Source organism: Pteropus medius, unplaced genomic scaffold, assembly GCF_902729225.1.
Source record: "Pteropus medius unplaced genomic scaffold, Ma_sr-lr_union100, whole genome shotgun sequence".
NCBI classification, from domain to species: Eukaryota; Metazoa; Chordata; class Mammalia; order Chiroptera; family Pteropodidae; genus Pteropus; species Pteropus medius.
In genome coordinates this window covers 12,528,092-12,553,330 of record NW_024353517.1, presented here as the reverse complement: position 1 = coordinate 12,553,330, position 25,239 = coordinate 12,528,092, and the positions used below count along the sequence as shown (strand labels likewise).

The following is a 25,239-nucleotide window of genomic DNA, read 5'->3' as shown; positions in this document are numbered from 1 at the left end:
GAGAGGTTTTTGAGAAAGCCAAGTAAATCAAGAAGGTTCAAATGAGAAGGAACACCTAATAATCAGGGCGATTTACTACCTGGAAACCAGGTATACTAAAAGATTCGGTGGTCCTCTAAAAATCAAGTCAAACCCATCTTAAGCAAGTCCAGTTTACTAATACGTACAAAATGAATCTACAGACATAAGGGGCCTCTGAGATCATCCAAACCTTCCCATTTATGGATTAAGAAATTAAATAAATTTAAAAACATTACTAGATTCGATAAAAGGAAAATATTCTTTAACACATAAAATATAATTCAAGGATGTAAGATATTGGAGTCAAATAGAAATTTTTATCACCCATTATAGTTTTTTGAATGGAACATATTTAATAAAAGCATAACAATAAAGAGAATACCCATATGCCCAATCTTATCAGAAGTTTTTAATAATCACATTATTCAATGTTTCATTCATAATTTAACCTGTAAACACTTTAAAAGTTACACTGAGAAGGAAATTGTTTGCCTTTACACATACTCTTGACATAGAATTTGATATTAACATTTATAATATGAAATTTTATATTATACAATTTCAAAAGCAATCATTATTACATCCCTGATTACAACTCAAACAGAGAAAATGGGGACATTTAGGTAAGTCAGAATGCCCACACACAGGGGAGAACAAAGGAAGAAGAGGAAGCACAGGTTTCTTCTTTCCTTCTATAGCACAGGGACCTGAGAATGCTGGTTTGAATCTACAAGTGTATTTATTCATTTTCCTTCACTTTGTTCTAAGCAAATGACTAATGTTTAGCAGAAACAGCAGCATAACAGGAACCCATCTAAAAGTGGTGGTGGTGGTGGTGGTGCTGGTGGTGGCAGAGACGAGGGTGGAAGGCAGAAGAGAGGAAGAGGTGGCCTATGTGGAATGTCTACTTCCTCTTTCTGGTGGGGAGGAGGGAGAGGAAGAAGGATGTGTCAGGAACCCCAGTCTAACCATCAAGTCTTTTAAAATTATATTTTTTCTATCTCCTGCCTTCAAATAGTATAGCTCTGATAGGAACAAGGGTAGGCTGGCCCACAATAAATAATACTGTTAACCACTGTTCGGCAAATGCTGAATTAAATGCATGCTTTAAGATATATTGTTTTTGTATTTTTGCTGATGGATGGCAAGTACATTCTGAAAGAATTTCAGTGTATGGACTTTAAATGAGACAGATGACGGTTCTGTAAAGCCCAGAGTACAGGTACAATGACGATAATAAACCCTGGCAAACAGCACTTTAACAGGTCTGACACAAGCTAATTCTGCTAACATGTCTTGCTGTTTGGGGCTGTTTTTGGCACTCTCCTCTATGCTTGCAGGGCCTCTTTTAAATCAATTGTATCTTTTTCTCTGGTTGCCATTCCCTGCACGAACCCATGCCACCTTCTCTTATTCAAAGACACTGTGGTATGGAAGTGGGGCAGGTACAGGACATTCTGTGTAGTGTGACGATCAGGTAGGGACGTCTTTGGGAGACAGAAGGGAAGCACTGAATGTTAATGTATGCCCCTGAATATTAGAACCTGTTTATTAATATGGAGAAAATGCGTGCTATTTGTTTAGAAACCTTATAATGCTCTCTTAATATATTTAAAAATGGTTTAGTCTAAAAGAGATGATGAGCCTTAGAAAACTATTATGATAAAAAATGAGAAATTTTCTTGGAATTTGTTCACAGGAACAAAAAAAAGGTCCTTGTTAACTATCACTAAATGTAAATTTCAATTATAATTCAACTTAAAAAAACACAAAAGAAAAAAGTTAAAAATAAATAGTATTATCACAATCTGCTTAATAAAAGATGAAAAAATAACCACGGGCATTCACACTAGCTAAAGCAGATTGCTCTATGGAGCAGGGCTCTTTCTCTTCCACTTTGAACATGTGAAAAAGCTGAAAGAGAATGTTGCTCATTGCACAAGTGATGTGACCTTCTCAACTCAGTAAAGAGACAGGAATTGTGAACTGGATAAAGAGAGTTACTGTCATGAAAACTATCAAGACAAGGGCTTAACTTCAAGAGAAATAAAGAAGTTGTTGAGTCCAGGGGCCATTCCTGGGTTACTGACAGCTAATTAAGAAGGCAATAGAAGAAACATGTTTTCCTCCTTAAAGGTTGGATAAAATATGTTGATAGGCACTGCAGTGGTGTGGTTAATGAAAAAAAAATATCAAATGTTGTTTATTTCTTTAAATTTATATATAGAATTTCATTAAATATAATATTTCTTAAGAGTATCAGGCTTAGTTGGTTTAATGTAACTGTTTTTTAAAGGAGTAATTAAATAAAAAATATATCAAGTTCATGTGCTTTAATCACATCTATAAAGTTTAATTTTTCATACTATTAAAGAGCTTTAATAAAGCTATAACTGATGAAGCTGGAGGCAATAAATCTCAATAGCCTAAAAATCTCAAATGCCTAGAAATGGCCTCTTATGTGCTAAATTCCAAAGTATTAGAGCCTAGTGGAAAAACTGGTGAAATCTGAACAAAGTCTGTAATTTAGTTAACAGCATGGTGCTGGTGTTTGTTAGTTTGGATGACCTACTATGTTTATATAGATGTTAACAGTAGAGGAATCTGGGTGAAGTGTATATAACAACACTCTGTGCTGTATTTATAGAATTTCTCTAAGTCTAACACTTCAAAGTAAACATTTTTTAAAATATTAAAGAAAGTGTTCAAACTGATGCCAATAGTGTTCTCAATCTGACACGTACTTATTTTGAAGCATAGACTACTGTGTATAAAGATGTATACAAGTCAAATAGTGAGTGGGAATGTTTAGAAAAATATCAGAATAACTACTTTTGATTACTTAGCATTAATTTTTACAATATATTTAAATTTATATGCATGATTTCTTGGTCCTTAGAAATAAGGGAAACTACTCAAAAGCATGTTGACTGACTGTAGTAACACAAAATCATGTTAATAATATATCAACTTAGTTCAGAGCTAGTCCTATAAGATTTTAGATACCTGCATTTCTGAAAGATTTTAGGAAAATAATACCCAAGTCTATTTAAGCAACATAAAAAATGATAAATTTCTTACCTGAGGTACACCAATTTTTCTGCAAGCTTCTAAGAAATTCTCCACATTTCGCCTGCACTTTGCCATTGTTAATTTAGGCTGCAAAAGAAAAAAAGGTGGTGTAAGTTACTACCAAAGTTTGAAAACTTTTGCTAACTGTAAAAATATTCTTGCCAATTGTTTCATAAACTCAGTGCTCTGAATCAGAGGGTCAGCAAACTTTTTCTTAAAGGATCAGATAATAAAGTTAGTCTTGAGGGCTATATAGTCTATTACAACCACTTAATTCTGCTAAGAGCCTGAAAGCAACCCAGACGATATATAAACAAATAACTGGGACTGTGTTCCAATAAAACTTTGCTTAAAAAATAGGTGATGGCCTTGGACCACAGTTTACCATTCCTTACTTCAAACATTTGGCTTTGATTTTTTTAAGGCAGGTGCTAAATATAGAAAAATTTTAAAGGGATAATTGTTTAATTTCTTTTTTCCATTTTAAGACAATACATACAAAGAAAATTCAGAAGAAAAGCAAGAAAATTAATTACCCACAGCCCCATCATTCAACTATAACCACACTTAACAATTTGGTTCATTTCCTCTTAAGTCTTTTCAAAAGAAGGTAATTTTTAAAAAAGTCAATAGCCTTTGCTCATGAATATGCTGCAGATGCATCATTTCTCTACCCAATGGCAATATTTAAATTTTTTTAAACATTTTAATTTTAAAAGATTGGATTAAAGAACTAGTTTTTCTGAAATGATCTCTAATGACTAAAAACACAGAATTGTATCACATGACCTAAAGTTGTAATAAAGTTTTTGCCTAGTGGGTATAGGTTATAATGTAAGGAAAAAATATGAATTCCATTTCTCAGAATGATTACCAAACTCAATTCTTCAAGTTCACTGGTTAGTTTTCAGTATGTTTAAGCATCAAGCATGGATGCCAAACATTTGCAGGAACACTGACTTGGAGCCTTTGTAAAGGTAAAAGCCTGGACCATCTCAGAAAACATTTCACTTATAAATATCTTGGGTTTTTTTTTTTTCAAAAATGGAATATTGTCACAATAAGAGGGGAAACAAGATATTACATAACAGTGGTTGAAGGTACTTTTATCTTGACTTGAGAAAGGAAGCAAGGGCTAGGACTGGCTTTATTATGAAAGATAAGGTAACAAGTGAAATGGATGAAAAGTAATAATAATTTTAAAATTGAAAATTGAAAAAAATTCAAATTGAAAAACTTTCAAAAAGGTTGAGAAAGAGGATAGAAAGAAATTAGGTTTCTATGGGAGCACCTTTTCTTGACTATGCCAAATTCTTCATAAACAAAGTAAAAAAAAGTTTTTTAAAAAAAGGTGTAACAGATAGTAGAATCATGATCAATTTAACAGGAGAAAAACAATCATGGGGTTCACACTGGCTAACTCATAATGAAGCGGGGCTCTTTCTCTCCCACTTTTTATATGTAAAAAAGTAGGTTGTTCATCAGAAAAGTGATGTTGTATATTCTAAACTCTTGGCTAGTTAAGAGAGGGAGGTAAGGTGACCTGAGGCAAAAGAGAAAAGTCACTGTGGCGAAAGCTACTATGACAAGGGCTTAACTTAAAGAGAAGTTAGGCAAATTAAACACAGGACAACTGCTTTCACTTAGGAGAATTTTTATTGGCTAGAAATTTCCTCTTTCTGCATGTAGAAATGGAAGTAGAAACAATGTAACTAACTTCTCTTATTATGAAGAGACCTTACTTGAGCAAACCAAGATCCTGATATGAGTTTGGGCGAGAGGGCAGGAGGTATATGCACAGGGACACTATGGATGAGAGACACTAATAAAAGGAGACCTGTTCTACAAAAGAAAGACCCCTAAATTTCTGAAACTCTACCGTTCAGATGCCAACAACTATGAGAGGGCAGAATGCAATAGCTCTGACCATACAGGCAGAAAAACAACTTTGTTTCTTCACAAAAGAAGGATAAAAGGATAGAGTTCATGTTGCTAACTTAAAAACTAGTCCAAGAATCACCACCATCTCAGACAAAAAGACCGCTCAGAATGATCATGAGGTCTAACTCAGCACTGTCTCCATGACTATTAGCCTCCTAAGACATAAATGGTGTCTGTGTGTGGTGTGGTGGGGAGTAGAATAGAACATTTCCTTTGAGATTTCCCTGCAGTGAACAGACTTCTGACTTAAGAAGGGGAAGAGGAGTGGGGGACCATCATCTCTTTCTCCAGTCATTCCTTCCCTTAGCATTTATCTAAATTCCAGGGATGTAGATTAGTGTTTCATAACTGGGATACAACTCCTTATAATCTGATGAAAGCTGTGAATCTACTCTTGAGCAGAATGCACATAAACACAATTTTAGGGAGTTGACGGAGCCCTGGAAGCCCTAGGATTGCATGAGTCCCAACCTACAAATCCCTGTTCTATGTGTCTAATGGAATTGCCAGTCAAAAGGGCCCTGGGGTGTAGACTCCCTATCATGTTGGAGTGCAAGACTTGTGATTTTGCCTTAAGACAAATCTCATAGGAACCTGCTTTCCCCAAAAGCTTTTCCAGAGTTTCGGGTGACATAACACATGGTTTTGGATAGCCACAAACTGCCTGTTCTATTTCTATACTGTACAACCTGATATGAATAAGAAATCTTATGTAGGTTTTGAGGAAGAAAGTAATTTTAACAAGAACATAATCTATACTGAAAGGAACAATAAAATAATTTCTCTATTCTGGAATTTAAAATGATTCAGAATTTTTTCAGGTCATCTTGCTTAGTGATATGGTTCATTCATGATATGGCCACATCATGTACTGATTTCTGATATGATTCAACCGTGCACTTTTAAGAACGTGAACTATACTACTTAATACCTATGCCTACTGAAAAACCGAACAGCAGTTGACCAAATATCAATGATCCTCCCAAAATAACAAAGAAAGATGAATTACAATCTAATGGTTGCAAACATACATGCTGTTCTGCATTTCTTTAAAAATGCCTGGACATAAGACCTCCCCTTACAATGAGGGGTCATTTTTTGAATTGAGAGAAAGAAATCATGGTTCATACAATATATCAGGAAAGTGTCTGTTAAGTTACACTCAGAGTTCTAGTTAGCCAGTTGTCCAAAAATTACAATAAATCACCATACATTAATATAGCCACAAAGAAACTGCTATGGTTTTTCATTTGTATTTGGCTTTAATTTTATATTCTCATCCCAAAAAAAATCTCTAAGAAAGTAAATTACAAAGCTCTTGGTATGGTCAAAAGAACAAAATAGGGACAAAGTAGCTTAATATGAGGAAGAGCAATTCATAAGAAGGAAAAAGGTGTAAATATTTATATTGAAATCTAGTATTGTAACAGAAACTCCATTAAAGCAATATTGACTTAGTCATAATAATCATTACCACGATTTGAAAGTACGAGTTTTTGTTTGGTTTTTAATTAAAATACTGAACAATTTTCATCTGGTTGATTCAAAAAACATTTTTTTACCCCCAATGTTATAATTTGGGAAGTTTTACATATTTTTTAACTTCACAGTTCATTTATGAACCGAAAAGATACCCTCCTTAAACCATTTTATTTAATAGGCCTACTTGCTTTTAAGTGTCAAGGACACTATTTCATGCAAGAGTGAATATATTTTTAAGAGAAACTAATATTCTTGAGAGAATGGACTTACAACTCATCTCTGTACCTTTTGGCCCTGTAAGAATGCTTGAGGTGCTCAAAAAATATGAGTAAGAGTAAGTTTTGTTGTTGGTTTTGCTAGCAACTTTTAAATACTGTAATCTCATGTTATACTGATATTTCTTTGACTAATAAGAAGGTCCATGTATTTTATTTCTCTAAGTGGTTAAATATTTGTAAAATATTTTTATTTCTCCTATATGTATTCTACATTTTTAAATGTAAGGCACTGTGTTCTGGTAATCAAAGTAAAGAACTTCAGTCATTCTTACTGTCAAATTCCACTTTCTACACTAGCTCCTTGCTACTTCCTAAGTTACCCCCAGAAATGAAGAATGACAGATTTGTCCTTTTTTTTAATTGTTAAATTTGTTTCTTTCTTAACTCAGGTGACAGAAATTTGGAGGAATGCAAAGTATGAGTAACCCTTCCTTTACTGGTATTGCCAAATAGTGCATCAATTTTTATTCTCTTAATTACTACCTTTAGGACCAGAATCAAGTCTTTCAAGTCTTTGGAAGTATAGTTGACTTTGAGCTACTGCTCCTCTCTGCTTTTCCTACATTGAAACTAAATCCCTGTTTTCTGAGGTCACTAAATAAAAAGTGGCTACCGACTTTCCTTAGTAGCAATGTATGACTATTTTTGGATGTGCTAGGGGAGAACAGGCCATATCAGCCTCTTGGGACTTTGATAACAAAGCAGCTTTTATACTTAGAATACAAGGTCCTTGGGAGGGATAAACGATTTGTATCTGGAGAGATAGAAAGATGAAAATCCAGAAGTGGCAACCTACAGGCCTAGATATAGCTGCAATTTGAGTGAAGAATTTGTGCTAAATAAGAACAAATGACCAGAAAAAGAGATGAAGTCAAATCTTTTGAAAAGATTAGACACCTTAAGCATGTTAAAAATACATAGTATCTATTTAGTCTCATCAAAAGAAGGTGTCACAACAATCAAATACAATGAGACATAGCCAGTGCTGTCGGTGTGTGTGTGTGTGACATTGTGGCCCCAATGTGTGTTGGGGAGGGGAGATGAGGGAGAGCAGCTATGAAAGACATTCTTAAAACTGAGAAATCTGAATATAACTTGTAGATGTTGTCGGTGCCTCACCCAGTGTCCCTTTAACTAGCCTATGCACCTGTCCTTACCTTCTATCCCCACTACTAGCTGGCTGATAATGGCTCACACCTTGAAGGCAGGAGGGCTCAGTCCCCATTATCAATCAGTAATTTGCTATGGGGAAAAGCAAGGTGGCCAAGAAAATTCTCTGAAATACTTAGAGAGTAAAGTGTTATGATATTTGCCTTTTAAATGGTGCAAAACACACACATACAAATACAGACAAAGCAAGATAGCAAAATGAGATAACTGTCAGATCCAGGTGGAGGCTTTAGGAGCGTTCCTTGTATTATTCTTTCATAATAAAAATTTGAAGGAAAAAAATGTGTGTTGACCCAAAGCTTGCTCTTTTGAGGGTTGTCATCCTGATATTGACATCCATATCTGACCAGCAGTCTAAAGAAAACCTGCCAGTCATCCTACATGTATATTCTTTCTCCCTCATTTTCTACTGGAGATTGGTCACTAGATCATGTCAATTCCACTCCTGAATAGAGTCATCATTCTAAAATGCAATTATAATCACATTATTCTCCTCAGATTGTTCCAGTGTTTCCTCATTGTCTACACAAAGATAAACTTCTAACTCCCTGATGTGGAACATGAGGCCCTTTGTCATATGGCCCTTGACTTACCTCTCTAGCTACATCTCCTGCCATTTGCATCCACATCTTGTGCATAATCTATTCTGAACTTAAGAATTCCTTGAATATGCCATGATCTTCCTTATCTTTTCAATCTAGGAATAATATGCAGAGAATGCCTTCTTCCCTCTTTATAATGCTGGCAAATTCCTACAATTTTACCTCCGCTGGGAAGGCTTTCCTGAATTCTTCAGGCAATATTAAGTGGTCCCTTTTTTGTATTTCTCTAGCACATCTCTTACACACCTCTCTTCTAACATGCATCACACTGCTACAAGTTATTGTTTATGTGCCTATTTTTTCTCTAGCAGAAGTGAGATCTGGAAAGCAGGGACTGGACTATTCATATTTGTATATCTAGCATTCTGTATAAGGTCTGCCATTGTACTTAATAAACGTCTGATGAATAGACAACATTTTTTAACATTATAAACTTACTACAGCTGGTGAGGGAACGTGAATGCTTGGGACAGATCGAGGCCGCACATGATTGGCCAAATGGCAAAGAACAACACCATCTGTTAGAGCTGCTCCAAGATCACAAGGCAGAGATACTTTCAACCGGTATTCAATATGCTAAAAGGACAGGAAAACATGTACTATATTAATTGAAGAGTGGCTGACATAATGGACATAATGGAGTTACAATGGAATATATTTAATTAGAAATCAAGATAAAAAGCAAATAACTTAAGTACCACAATCCCTATTTTATCCTTCTATCTTAAGTCAATAGGTTAAGGAGAGCAATTACATATGTATGGGTAGCCAGGCCACAGTGGTACCAAGTGCCACAAGAGAAATTCATTTACAATTTTCTGATTAAAAACAAACACACACTAGATTCTCTTTCAACTCCAAAATAAAATTAACTCTATGTATAATGTGTGATATGTATGTGTACACACGTGTAAATTATCATTACTCTTACTTTTTTATAATGTGAGGCAGAAAAAAATTTTAAATGAGTAGGGCCAGGGGTTAAGCTTTATAGAACAACCCATCTCATTTTCCTTGTAAACAGTTGATTAAGAGTAAAATTTCTTTTACATTCATCATACAGTGGGCAACACGGTACACAATGGACACTTGTTTATTCTATTAAAAAATACAAGTCAAGTTAACAAGAGATAGGATTATGGGCTAGCTATAGCAGTATCGATGAAAAAGCATAATTCAATGGTAAAGTACACACTTTCCGTAGTTGATCTATTAATTCCAGCTCTTCTTCTCTCTGCCTTGAATTCTGTCTTGCTATGAGATCTGCAGACTCAGAAGTAGGCGCAGAAGACGAAAGAAGGGGTGAAATGTGACCTAAAAAATATGAGTATGTAAGATAGAACGGCAATTGTCAGTGCTGGAAAAACACCCTGAACTACCTAATCACAGTTTCCTTGCAAGTATGTGCTTGCTACTTCTGGATAAACTCTTTTAAAAAAGGTTTTATTATGGAAATTTTAAAATATACACAATAATAGGGAGAATAGTTAAAAAAAAAAAAAGTCCATTACCCATTTGGCTCAAATACTTTTGTTTGTTTGATTACATCCACTTAATGTTTTTATTGAAAAACAAAACACAAAGAAAATTACACACACATCATAAGCAAAGAGCTCAATAAATTATCAAAGTGGACACAACCATTATCAACACCCAGAAGCCTCTCTCAAGCTCCCTACCTACCAGTACAAAGGTTACTTCTAATACCACAGGTTTTAATGAGGACTTCCTGACTTCTAACCCACAGATCGGTTTTGTCCTTTTTGAACTTTCTATAAATGAAACCATTATTATATATCTATGCTTTTGTGTCTGCATTCTTTTGATCAACATTGTAAGGTTTATCTATGTTGTGTATATTAATTTGTTAATTTTCATTGCTTATATGGTATACCATTGTATAAATTTACTATAATGATTTATCCATTATATCATTGATAGACATTTAGTTTGGGGCAATTATGAAGAGTGTTGCTATATTTTTGTACATCTGTTTTGATATACATGTGTACATATTTCAGAAAGCAAAATTGCAAGTCATAAGATATACAAATGTGCAACATTACATAATGTAAACAGTATTCAATACTAATTTACAATCCCACCAGCGGTGTGTCTCTGGTTTGATTTTAAATCTCCCTGTAAGTGCATCTATCAGTTACAATAAAAGCAGTTATTTTGGACTTGAAATGTTTGCTTCTAATTCTCAGTAACTTCTTTGTGCGCCAGGCAAAAATCTGTCGTATTAATTAAAAAAACATGAGAACTAAGTAGATTTACAAAATTACTGACTTATTTCTTTAAGAACACAGAAAACAGTTTTTATCAACAAAAAAATCTGAGAAAGAGCTCATTACAGAGAGGAGGAACATTCTCTGAAATCCTGAGAGTGTTATTTGTTCAAACACTATAACCTGCTTTTAGGTGGTACTAAGAAACTTTCCCACTAAAACAAATTCAAACAAGATTCTCTGGCTTAAATGTAATATCACAGATAAATGCAGAGTTTAAAACTTTTGCCAATGTGACATCTCAGCGTAGATGTTTAAAAGCATATAACAGTTAATGTCATTATATAACCCGCACCCACCCACCCACCACCACCTTTTAGTCACTACCTCCTACCTTTACTTGTTTCTGCCCTGACAGCTGCTCGGAAAAGGAAACTTTCAGGGCGCTGAGGCTGGTTTCTCTGGACAGCAGCAGGAAAACAATATGCAGGGGAATGATGAACTAAATCAGCATAGAAAGCAAAATTAAAGGAAATGGAAAAACACTTAATATAGTAACAAGCAAGGAAACTGTGATATGTCACAAAAGTTCAATTAATGGAAAATAAAGAAAAAATCGACTTAAATGTGGCAATGATATAAAAGAATAATTTTATTAATACAAAATCCGGTACAGAAAAGTAACACTGACAGGAGGAAGGCTGCTTGTATGTACTTTAATTATCATGTTATTTTTGGTATATCAATAAAGACAGAATGAATGTTAATATATCAAATACAGTCTCTTGAAAACTTATAGCACTGCTAGCTCACGCTCATTTGTTCATATCAAATGGCTGAGTAGTTAAACAACCAGTTACATTAAAAAATTGAAAATGAAAATGTGTAGAAAGTTCCCAATTTTGTGTCTGATTTCACATCTCAGAAAAGGAAAACACAGTTCTCTAAGAAGTAATTTATCAGGAGAATCCTGGTAAAGCATTATAATCTTTATGTGGTTAATTACACCTCTGTGTCTGTTACCTGTTTCTGTTGTTGGTGAACTTGATACAGCATTAGATCTGTCATCATTCTGTGGAGAGATAAGATTTTCATCAATAATTATTATTCATGAAGAGGTACTCTCTACATTTATGGAAACTTTGGGATTATTAAAAAAAAATGCGTCTATGGCCATGCTACCCTGAACGTGCCCAATCTCGTCTGATCTCAGAAGCTAAGCAGGGTCGGGCCTGGTTAGTACTTGGATGGGAGACCACCTTGGAATATCGGGTGCTGTAGACATTAAAAAACAAAACAAAAGAACGTGCAATTCTTCTTCAAAATTAAGTCTAGAAATGAGAATTCAGTGTAATGAATTAATTTTTTATTTTTTTAAGGTCAACCTTTTTATTTAGTTCTACAGATACAAGGTTTATGTAATGCATTCTCTAAAGATAGCTCTATTATTAGAACTGGCCTTTCCTATGATTGTGAAAAATGATCATCCCAAGGCAGAAAACTTTATTGGGAAATGTATTGGAGAGAACAAATTTTTATTTTATAATAATAATTTTCTGGTACAGTTTCTTACATAGTTTCACCTCCCATCCCCCAGGGAATACAATTTAAGGTGTTAAAAAAGAGTGATGGAGGTTTCTTCATTTCAGTTAAGAAATAAGGTGTTTAAAGATGATAGAATTTGTTTGGAAGAGGAAAGTGAGGAGTTTCTCCATGCTAAGGACTAACAATGGACACCCAGAAGGACATTCAACCCCAAAAGCAGGAGCTACTTGATATATATCTGTGGAGAATGTCACACAGAAAATGAAATAAAATCCAGAGATCCAATCAGATGCAGAGAATGTGGATACAGAATAATGTATAAGGACTAAAAGACTTGTGGTTCTGAATCTTGATAAAACATGGACTTTAGAGGAATATCTTTGTATTTGGATTTGCTGTTAATGTTGTAGAGCTTTTGATTACTGCACTTATCTTTATGAATACAACTATATACACATGATTTCATTAAAAAAATATTTTATTTAGGTATCTATTAATAGTTTATATAAAGAAACTATTTTTTCGTTCAGTTACATGATTTGTGATTTAATATTATTATATATGTCATCTGACACACAATGAAGGTTAAAAGTGCTTCCCCAAATGACACTTTTAATCAAAGCCTAGAATCGTCTGTGGCCATTGCCACCCTGAATGTGCCCAATCTCATTGACCTTGGAAGCTAATAAGCAGGGTCAGGCCTGGTTAGTACTTGGATGGGAAACCACCTAGGAATACCAGGTGCTGTAGGTGTTAAAACAAACAAACAAACAAACAAACAAACAAACAAACAAACAAAAACCTAGAATCACTTGGGGCCCTTGTTAAAACAGACTCTCAAAAAAAAAAAAAAAAAAGATTATGTTCTTTGATAGTACACAGTCCGAGATGTTTTTAATTCTTTAAACAAAGGAACTGTAAAAAGAAGAGCTAGCTCAACTGGTGTTAAGTTTACCTAAAAAGTGGGGAAATGCAGATAAGCTAATTTAAAAAGAAGTGCTAATTGGTTGGGTTAGAGATATTGAAGACTTGGCAGGAGAGTAGAAGAAAAGCTAGAGTAACAATTTTTCAGGCTTTGACATCTAGTTATACTCAATAATTTAAATATAACTTTATGATGTAAGAACCAAGACATATTTCTGAATTAACAGAACGACTTTAAAACACACACAAAGAGACACATCTGCTCCCATGCTTTTCTCTCCCCTTTGGTTTCAATGTTTTCAGAAATCTTTTATCTCTAGTTGGTGTTGAGTCAGATGAAATTAATGATGACAGGGAATTTTGATTGCTTAAGTAAATAAACAAGAAGCCATGGGGTTAAGAAAATTCTTGGACAGATCTGGAAGACAATTTTGTGGTAACCAATCCTTGGTTTGACCCTCTTAGGTTTAGAATTAAGACTTAAAAAGCATTGAATGAAGAAATAAATTGTATCTTTATTAATGAAAAAGACAAGATGTTCATGAAGTTTACAGATGGCAATAAGCTAAGTTTAGAATACTTAGAAAAGATATGGAAATTTAAATAACAAATTGAAAATAACAATAGGAACTAGCAAAAAAATGAATAGGGGAGCAAATGAGGCAAGAGCTGGATATCTTTATAAGGAAACAAAAGAAAATTCTTATTTCAAAGAATATGAGTTAGGAAGGAGAAAGCTAGTTAGTTAAACAAAGACCAGTTCGAGGACCAATGGCACAAACAGAAAAACAAAAAGTAAAGATTATTCCAGGTACAGAGGAAAAATATTTTTAAAAAATTTAAAAAGACCTATTAGTACGAGTCAGGCTAGCAATTTAAGTATAGTAAGGAATAAAATGACAAAAGTTAACAGAAAATTAATTGAGAAAAGCTGAAAAAAATTCCAATGAATGGCAGCAAATATTCTCAACCTCCAAAAACGCCAAAAGATAATATTATCACAGTTGGATGTAATGAAAAACAAAGCCAGAATAAAGGGGACTTGTAAAATGATGACTTAAAAAATGTATTTTTATTAAATCTAAGTGATTTGCATTTTAGGATTACTAAATAATTGGTTCAAATCACTCACCAACCATTGACTATATCTGAGAACTCGTGGAGAACTGGAGACCAAAAAAGTGGAAATTGACATGAACTCGACTTTTATGTCTGGTTAAGCAACAAAAGAAATAAAATCATGCCTAAATATAGCATATACCTGCTGTAAAGTAACTGGGATACCAAAAAACAAAGAATATATCTTTTTTCCGACAGTGTAGCAAGTCTGCTAGAAAAGTTCGACTTATTACAAAACTTTTGACATTCACATTTGGCCTTTCTCAAAAATGATTCTGGGAGACAATAAGCCCCAATGCCCTAAGGTATGCAATGAGTGGAATTAATTAACTTCTCTCCTGTACATCTGGAATGGAGAGAATTTTGAAAACAGTCCCTCAGATAATTTTCTATGTTGTTTTTCAAATAAGAAACCTAGCTGAGAAAGGCTAACAAAGGGTTAAGACAGAAGAAAATTATAGTTTTTTCAGAAGTCATCAGGTATCTATAGCATCAGAGAGGTTTGTCAGGTTTACAGATGTTATAAAAGTTGGAGTCAGCTTTTAGAAGGACATGATGTAAGAATTTGAAAGTATTCTGGTAAATTAGAGAAGTAAAAATGTTCAAAAAGTAAAATTAATTTAACCAATGTCACCATTAATAAAAGTAAAATTAAGTATTTAGGAAAACAAAAGATACAAGATATGGAAATTAATTATCATTTAGAAATATAATTAAAACTCTAGAATTATAGTGGATACTGAACAAAATTAATATCGAAATGAAAAAAGTCAACTTAAAGCTCAAAGTAAGTCGTGAAAAACGCTCATTTCATGCTCAGCACCAGGCAAACTCTAGTGAGGGATATATTTCTCACTGGGAACTGTGAAGACAAAATGGAAGGCAGAGAACTTGTGAAAGTTCATAAACACTGATAGACCAGGAAAGCCATGTAAAAGGATCAGAGTTTATTTAGGGAGAAGACAAGGATGGCATCATAATAATTTTCAAATACAAGGATTCTTGCATAAAGACTGCTATTTACTAGAAAATGTCCACTTTAGAAAGAAAACAAGTGTAAACTACAGGAAGACAGAAGTTAGAAAAAGAGAGGACCTTCTTGACAGTGAGGATTATTAATCATTTCTTATGTATTGTATGATAACACATGTGGAATTACTATCCCTAGAGGCCTTCAAAAAAATAATATACTACAGGTTCCTTATTTAGGCTTCCAGGCTATGTGCTCTCTGTTGCAAGTATGCTGTTATGCATGAAAGCAGGCACAGACAATACATAAATAATCAGGAGTGGATGTGTACCAATAAAACTGTTTACCAAAACAGGTAGCCTAGGGGGCCATAGCTTGCTGACCTCTACTGTAGAGGGTTTTGAAAATAACAGTTTTGGGGACTGGAACTAAAATTATTTTGCATGTATATTAAACAACAGAGTGAATATGATATTGCATATTAACCAAAGCAAAATAAGAAGTTATGATAAAAAATAATCACTAATAAGAAAATTAGAATGACATTTCAATCAGAACCTGAATATAAAGAATTAATACAGCCTTTATGACTGTCTGGCATGATAAAACTGTCAACAAATTTCAAGTGAAACTAATGTTAAACTCAAATAGTTTTATAAACTTGGGTTTATTTCATGCAATCCTAGATTTCAGATTGCCTGCTGTTAGACCAACCCACCGGAAAACTTAAGACTTTCACTATATACCCACTTCCCAATGTTGATGAATTATAGTAACAAGAGATACCTTAAGAGGCACGAAGGCAGAAGAATGAGGCACGGTAGCAGCAAAGCCCACTTGATTCAACCCTGACAGCGACTAAATTTCAAGAGAAACAGAAGAAACAGAAGGCGGCATTTATGTTAGCAAAATGTCTGGCAGGCAGGCAGGCAGGCAGATCAGGTCAGTGAAATTAGAAACTTTCTGTTTCTACTTTCTGTTTGATTAAACTTTCAAATGGTTTACTAGGATATTGATAGGGCAGAAAGAGATATTTGGAAGAAAAAACCCATAATTTATAAAAGTTTATTTACCTGTATAATTCAAACTATTTCAATACCTCATACTATATCAATTGAGAAATAAAAGGCATAATTTATTGAAAATAATTCTATTTTGAAATAAAACTGATCACATCAAAATTTCTTTAGCAAAGCAGCCTTGAAACTAACGAGTCCTGTGCTGTTCCTATGAAGGGGGCGGGGAGCAGTCAAAGAGCTCATTTTAACTGAGCAAAAACCAACATGATTTAGAACAATATTTTTTAATATTAATCCAAATTAGATTATAATTCAATTTAATGTCTTTGATATGAGAAGACAGGAGATGAGGATTTTTGCATCACACCTTAAGGATGAACCAGCATTTAATTTCTGCCTCTGTGAGGGTCCAAATAACCTTTAAGAGGTTAAGTAGAATTTTCCTTCTTTAAATCCTTTACCCATTCACCAACCTACATATGATTAGTTAGATTTTTAGAGACAGTCATTGTACATATTTTGATTACAGATAAAAGCTGCTCAAAACATGACAATTTTTTCATTTGGTGATGAGTGGAAATCAGAGAAGACACAACTTTCACAAAGGGTGGTGGATAATACTGTACCTATAAAACAACAAAATGCTAAAGGCTTAATGATATCAAAGGCTTTATAAGTTAAATAATTTAAAGAAATTTAAATTGGGATCACACGTATCTGAATCATAGGATGGTAGAATAATAACACATGTGAGTATTTAGAAAAAAAAGTGTGCAGGTGGTCAATAAAATAAATACAATTATTTTTCATAAGACTTGATGGACAGCAATGTCTTTTTGTTTTCAAAAAAAAAGAAAAGTATGTAACACACACTGCAACATTATGTTAAGGCAGAAAAAAAGTGAAAAAGAAATGCAGTCAAGAACAAGACCGTGACAACGTTATACAACGTGCCTATGTCACCTGTTTAGATTTCTTGGTCCTCCTTATAATCAAATGTGCTGGAATTACTGTCAATCTCAAATATAAAAAAGCTAAAAGCCATTATGTTGGCAAAGAAGGAAAAAAAGGAGTGAAGGGAAGAGGAAGTGAAATACGCACTTCTCTAGTATCTAGAGATGGGATATAGATATGGACAGGACACAGATGAAAGCAACAGAAGCCTGAAGGCCAGCCCTAAGAGAATGTTAGTATAACTGACATTAACCATTACTAATACTCATTTCAAATTCTATATTTCAAAGTCTTTAAATCAAATTCAACATTTATCTTGCTACACCATCTGACCTTTTCATCAAGAAACAATTCAATGAACAATCAACCATTAGATGTACAACATTTACATGTTCATTCAGGAAATATTTATTGAGCACCTAATGTATCCAAGAAACTATGATAGGGACTAAGCATACATAAGTAAATGCAATAGAGAATACCACTGGGCCTATGAAGCTACAGTCTAGTCGTCTAACAGGGGAGAGATGTAAAATAATCAATATCCACCTAAAAGTACTATGAAGAAAAAAGTAACAGTGGAGATATAAACTTGATTTGGGAGTGGAGTGTTCCAGAAAAGCCGTTTTAAAGGTGTCACATTTAAGGTGACACCTGATAGATGAGTAGAAATTAACCAAGGGGTATATGCAGGGAGGAAGAGGCATTCCATGCAGAGGGAAAGGTCTTTGCAAAGGTCCTTAAGTAGAAAAGGGCTTGCCATTTTTGAAGAGCTGAAAAATGCTGGTATAGCATGAGCCCAGAGATGATAGATAGAGGTGGCAGTCATAAATATATAGGAATATACAAGAGCTTATAGGCCATGTTAAGAAATTTGGACTTTATTTGAAGGAGCCTGTAGGCCATGTTAAGAAGTACGGACTTTATTTTACCATAGGAATCCACTGAAGAGAAGTTTTGAGAGGATCAGAGGTATGATTTAACATATGACTCTTCTGCACAGTGTTGGATACTATTTGGCACATAAAAATATGTGAGACATGGCTCTTGCTTTTAAAAAGACCATCTAATTTAGGTGTGACAAGAATACTGATCATTAATACAAGTATATGTGTTTTGAAAATGGCTGAAGGCGATTTTAAATTCCATGCTAAGGGGATTTTGTTGTTTTTTCAAATTCTACTTTTTCCTTGACAAAAAAGTCTGGGCACTCACACTTCTATCACTTATGTGTTATTAAATCTCACCTTCGGTTTCCTAAATTGTTTTCAATTATAGGAAAGTATGAAATTATAGGATAGTATGAAAGGCAATACAGCATGGTGTTTAATGTAGGTTCTTCAGTCAGCCAAATCTATATTTGAACTCAACCTGGCACTTACTAGCAATTGACCTCGGACAAGTCGCAGTCTGGATAAGACAGTCTGTGCCTCAGTAATCATTTGTAAAATGGTGATATGTTTAACCTTAACCATTAAAGTTGCTGTGAGGAGTGAAGGAGATAATTCTGGTAAAGAATATGAATCATCATAGGCTCTTAATATTTTCCTGCATTAATTTAAATTATCAGTTACTTCTATACCAATTAACTTCCACTAAAATTACAGAGGCTGGTGGTTATATTTATCTATAGGACTGACCAGTTAAGATATGCTTTATCCATCTCAAAGAAAATGATGATTGATCGCAGAAATTTGAACATAGGAAGTTTAGGTACCAGGAATCTCATACTAAAGTATGTAGTTCATGTAGTAATATGCACAATGGCGACAACAGCACATAAGACAAGAATTGTTAGAGACAGTAGATTTTTGAACTGCTAGTTTTAATTATTACCATGAAAAAATAACATAAAACATGATGAGGAAAAGCAATTATGTAAATGGTTAGAATTCTCTTTCAAAGCTGATGTAAGACTTTCAATAAAGCTCTCATGTTATACTCATTTTCACCTGAGTTTGAAAAATGGGCAGGGAGGGATAATCTTGAGATGTTAGTATTTTTTAAAAGGTTGGGATTTTCAGTAGCTTAAGACAGATGATAAAACAGGATGCCAAAAACACAGTTGTAAAATTAGCATTGTGGAGTAAGGGAATCCATTTAACACACAGGTGACTCATGAACCAAATTAATGATTAATAAATAAGTACACTTAGAATTAGAAATGACATTTAAAAACTAATACATTATGCCTTTTTCTCCCAATATACATACAAAGCCAATAAAGTTCTTAGTGCAACTATTTTACTTTTGGAAACACTAACAAAGATATTTGATTCATAGCTGCAGAGCACTGGAACGCTGGGTAAATCATGAACAGTAACACAGAAAAACAGTTCTAGCTATTTGTAAAGCATTTAGTAATGACGACCATCATGTTTTATGGTATACAGATCATTTCTGAATGCACACCAGCTAATCTCCAATATCTGGACACAGTGATTTAAAATCATTTTGTGCAAAGCTCTTACCACTAACAAGGCACTATCATCAGTATGCTGAGACCTTCTGGATGGGAAGGGACACTGGAGAGGTGGAGAAAATGAAGCAATATCAAAAACAAACTATGCACACACATGACGTATTTCACAAATACAGAAGCAAAGAGACATACTAAGACATACTTGTGAAGATATTAACATATAGGACTATATTCACTATCATTTGGAATTCATGTTATAATAGCTAATAAGTTGATGCTGAGTAATGATTTTCTTCTGAAGAGCTTAAATAACTTCAAATATGATCTAATTGCCTCAACTTTCTAAAGCAATTGGGGATAGGGATTATTATTCTGAAATATGTGTTTTAAAAATGGCTGAAGGCCATTTTAAATTATTATAATAATAATAATTATTATTCAGAAAGCTGCAGTATAGATGGAGCAATAATATAAGTTTCTGTGGTCATTTAGTGAGCCAATGACAAATTTAAAAACAATGTACTCAAGAGTCATGATTTCTAGTCTAAGTATCTCTTCACATTACCTTTCTCAGACAAAACGAAAATATAACTGGAAATTTTAAAACTGTTATTTTCCTGAGAAGCTTTAGTTTTTAGACAATGCATTCTCCAGAACAACCATCAAGAAGAAAATATGGAGTAAAAAAGGAAGAGTGCATTAACTTATCTAACTTTGGTTGTCAAAAGTTTGTACAGAATTATTACCATGTGAAGACAAGACAACTGAAAATATTTAAGTGAATTTTTCAGGTATTATACCAATGTGTAAGTTCTCATATAAACAAAAAGTAGTTACTATTATATCCAATAATATTTTTAAAACTTTCTAATTGATAATTTAAAACATTTCCAACAATATATTTTACCATTCCAGAAACACTTATGCTTTAAAAACACTGCTGTGAAAATTGATGCTTGCAAAGCCCCGTGTGTTAGGCTTTCAAAGAACTTACTTTACGAAAAGCAAACTCAAGATTCACATGAAATAGTGCTTTTATGCATTATTTGAGGAAATAATGATCATAAATTGAATAAATGAGAAGACAAAGATAAAGGAGAATGGTTAATTAGAATGCCAACTATAATAAAAATATTCATTTAGTAAGCTTCATAATCGAAATAGTGCATACATTTTAAAAAGGTTAAACAATTTTACATGTTAACTTGTAATGAAAACGTACTAAATGTTATAAAACTAATGTGTACAAAGTATAATCAATAACATACACACTTAGGTAATGAGCAGTGAAGCTGAAATACTATGTAGATTGTTTAATACGGACACCATTCACCTGCGCCAGATAACCCTTCTCAGGAGCCAGATAACCCTTCTCAGGACTATCTCACTACACAGTATGCTATGAAAAAGGGTGAGGGAGATGACACCTCTGGTGAGGATGGGGAGGGAAACAAATAATCTCCAGATGGACCTGTATAACATTAAAAAACCCTGATCTACAGATTCTGACAAACTCCCTGGCCTGTATTTTTTCTCCCTAATAAGTAGAATTTGTCAGGGGAAAAGAGAATATGGCAATATATTAATCACTGAAAACATGTGATAATCACACATCAAATATTTCATTGCAGTAATAAAAAATTCCAAAGAAAAGGTAATTATATAGACTTACCTCGCCATCTAAGGGGGGTTGTTTTTGTGTACTGTGTGGTGCTTTTTGCTATAGACCCCCCGATACCCCCCCAAAAAAGGAAAGTTGGTTAGCATCTGGAACACTAGAAATGATAAATTCTACTTACTAAAATAATCACATTAATATCTGTATCTGTGTGCAGCACTTTTCTAGATTTACTGGTTAGAAGATGTTGCCCTTCCTTTTAAATAACTTACAATTTAAATGAGGAAAAGCAATAAAATGACAACTAGTATTTTCATATTTCTATAAGCATCTATAAACAGAAATTTTTTAAAAACTATGTTTTTATATGTACATGCATACAAACACATTCACAAAGTAGTAATATCTCACTGTATTCTCTCAGTGAAATCATTCTCTCTTTCTCCAATGGCTTCAGATGTCACTCTAATGCTAACAGCTTTAGTTCTCGTCAGCCAAATTTCACTTTTGCATTTTCGACAGCCTATGGAAACATTCTACTTGGAAACACTACTCTCACTTCATGTTGAACATATTCAAAAACTAACTCACAATTTCCCTTACTAACTGACTCTTTTCCCCAATTCGCTAATTTCTGTTATCATGTCAAACAATATTATCTATATAGTCAGCGTTTTACATTGTGTACTTGTACATAGTATCTTAAGTGATTCTTCTTACTCTGTGAGATAAACATCATAATCACATTCATTAGAAGATGAGAAAATTGAGGATAAGCAAGGTTATGTGGTATGTGCAAGGCTGCAAAGATGGTAGGCAGCATAACTGAGATTTGCACCTACTGTCTTTTGACTCCAAATCCTCTATTCTTTCCACAATGCTAGACACCCATTAAAACCATTCTTTTAACCTCAAAATCTTGCTTTAGGACCTCCTCCTCCTCCTTTTTTTTAACTCATCTTCAATAATTTATTCAAAAGTCACCACACAGCTATGTATAAGACATAATGATGCTTCTCTTGAAATTTTATAGTTAATTTTTAAAATCCATTGTTTTGGTAGGGAGTGTAGCACTCACCATACTAATAAAAGTATTAGATGTATTCACAATAATTATGAAATAGTTAATATTTAATAGCTAAATGTTACACATATGAGGAAACTAAAAGCACAGAGTGGTTCGGCAACTTACCAAAAGTCAAGCACATGCTGAGAAGCAAAGCTGGATTCAAATTCAGGTATTCCTGATTCTAAGCAACACTGCTTCTCCTTAGGAATCTTAGAAATTATCTAGTTTTATGCCTTTATTTTGCACCCTCGTCTAATTATTGCAATTTTTTTCATTTTCTTCCTTTCTTAGTCTCTTTCTAACATATTCAACATCAATAGATTAGTTTTTCAGAATTATCTTTCCTCTCATGTTCTTCTCCTACTTAAGAATTTACAACTGTTCTCTTTTGCTGAACATATCAAGATCAAAAACTCTAATCTCACAATTAATCAAGACTATTTACAATATCATTATCTCTTCATAGCTATATGACTTCTATAGAAGGCAAGCTAAATGAGTTACAATTTATGTAAAAAGGAGAGAACAGTACTTAGGACATAGTATGTGTTAGCTATTACTATTACGGAGAGTAGTATAGCATTGTGATCATAGAGTAGGGTTTGAAACCAGTCTTTTTTTTTTTTTTTTAAATAAACGACTTTCCATTAGCCTTATTTCCATTTTCTGTTCAGCCTGTCTTGGTTAGAATCCTTACTCTGCCCATACTAGCTGAGTATTTAACCTCAGGCAAATTGTTATCTTCTCTGAGCATCAGAGATCATCAAGGACTGATACATTTGAAAAAATTAAAAAAGAATTTATCATGTGTATGATACTTAATGGTACTTAAAGAAGATGATCTTTGATTACAGTTATAAAACACAAGCTAGAAAGAGTTTGGAGGACAAGAGTGTTTCATTCACTTAACAAATATTTATTAAGCTTTACTATAGGCTAAGACCTGCTAAAGATCTAGGGATATAACAGTGAATAAACAAGACTGATGTGGTTCCTGTCTTCAGGAAATTTATAGATAAATGGGAAAGACAGATATTAAATAAACAAAAATACAAATAATTTTTTAATTATGAAGAAATAAATCCAAGGTGATTTCAGAACAAAAAGACTTAAGTAATACAGGCAAAACAAAACAAAAAACAGGCCGTAAAATGTTTAGAAGGAAAGAAAAAAAGAAAGATTAACAGGGATAGTTAACTGAGTAAGTGTGGAGTGAACAAAAAGGAATCACAAGATGACTCTGAAGTATTAAACCTGTGAGCCACACAAATTTTTGCAGAGTGAGGAAGTCAGAGATAGGTTCAGATAATAATAGTTTACATTTGACACTTTCATTTTCATAATATTATTAATTTTACTAATGCACCAGAGATTGAAAAAATGGCAGGGGGACAGTAAAGTGATATGTCTAATGATAGATTGCTAATTAAGAGGAAGAGAATACTGTCCTAAGAGCAAGATCATCACTTCTAATTGTTTTCAGGTTTATCTACATGAGGACAATTAATCTAATCACAAGTAGGAAACAGTTACATTATTTATTCAAGATTTCTTATGAGGAAAAAAAGTTAACATTTTAATTAAGACAATAAAAACTGACGGCCTCAGCAAAACAAATAAGCACTTCTAAGGAACTTTAGGAATATTATTAAATGCATTCAAAGGACTTACCTTGACAAAGTCCAGGACAGCATCTCTCTGAATCTGCTTAGTCCTAACTTTCTCCTCCTCATACTGCAGGGCAGCAAGCTGTGCCTCTCTCCGAGTGCGCTCTAATTGTTCTCTTCTCCGATGAAGTTCCAAGTCTGTATGTGATAGCTGGAACAAAAGTTAGTTTGCAAATGCAAGTGGGGATAAAAATCCAACTTATCAATAATCCTTATCAATTTAGGGAACTACTGCTGACCCAACTTTTACTTTGCCACCTAGCATTTCTTTAAATGTGTTTGTTCATTGCTAATCTTTTCTCATCTTTGTACTGTGTTCTTATATGTACTATAAAGCCATCATATGGGTAAAGATTTATTTGTGTGGTATCTAAAAATACTGTTAGCAAGTATCAGGTACACGTTATAGTAATTGTATAATCGAAGAGACGGAGTGAAGTAGCTATCTGGCAATTAATGATAATTTAGGTATTATAAAAGAAGAAAACCATCACAGTTAAAAAAAAAATCAAAACTAAAACAGAAAATTTTTTTACCTGATTATGACTTGGTGATAGTGACAAGAGAGAAGATGGCTCGACTGGAACCCTGACCCAAAAAAGAAAAAAAGAAAACTCTTTGAGAAGACAGACAGATATAGATATATAAAAGACAAGTGAAACTTCGTTGTTAATCTTAATAGCTTTCTATTAATCAATAGGCAAACTGTCTAATCAGCACTGAAAGACTAAATGCATTTTGTAAACTTGAGCCCAGGTCATTAAATTAAGTTACAGGAATACCTGATACCTCCAACTCATGTTTCACGTGGTATCACTGATCAAGCTATAGATAGCTAACAACTGTCTGTGTCAGCCAGTGCTGATGATATAGTTATTTGAGATCACTATTCAAACACTATCATTTCTTTATACCACAAATAACTATTATTTTCTTTACTACAATGACTGAAACAAGACACAAGTAAACAGAGATCATTTTATACACAAAGCCATTTTATCAACAGAAATCTGGAATATTGCAGAACCTGGTAACTGTACTTGTAAAATACTCTTACTCCTCAACTGATGAAACAATTTTAATAACAAATGTAAAGATTCCGTTGATTTTTAAGAAAAAGATGAAACCTAATTTG

General features: G+C 33.6%; 1 protein-coding gene and 1 pseudogene across 11 annotated transcripts in view; one reads left to right on the top strand and one right to left on the bottom strand.

Annotated features, from left to right (window-relative positions):
* Positions 1–25,239, bottom strand: part of LRCH3 (leucine rich repeats and calponin homology domain containing 3) — a 97,045-nt gene that overhangs the window by 5,372 nt on the left and 66,434 nt on the right. For 2 of the 11 annotated variants that reach the window (XM_039850819.1, XM_039850828.1), the window contains exons 11-20: positions 24,641–24,692; positions 24,109–24,255; positions 21,423–21,470; positions 19,800–19,853; positions 16,142–16,213; positions 11,821–11,869; positions 11,192–11,299; positions 9,762–9,880; positions 9,005–9,142; positions 3,103–3,180 (exon numbers count right to left, since the gene is read on the bottom strand). In XM_039850819.1, the coding sequence (XP_039706753.1) occupies positions 3,103–3,180; positions 9,005–9,142; positions 9,762–9,880; positions 11,192–11,299; positions 11,821–11,869; positions 16,142–16,213; positions 19,800–19,853; positions 21,423–21,470; positions 24,109–24,255; positions 24,641–24,692 (865 nt within the window). Of the gene's footprint in view, positions 1–410; positions 939–3,102; positions 3,181–9,004; positions 9,143–9,761; positions 9,881–11,191; positions 11,300–11,820; positions 11,870–16,141; positions 16,214–19,799; positions 19,854–21,422; positions 21,471–24,108; positions 24,256–24,640; positions 24,693–25,239 lie in introns of those variants that run through there. The other 9 variants (XM_039850818.1, XM_039850822.1, XM_039850821.1 and 6 more) reach the window with 9 other exon arrangements.
* On the top strand, positions 11,963–12,081 carry LOC120593142 (uncharacterized; annotated as a pseudogene).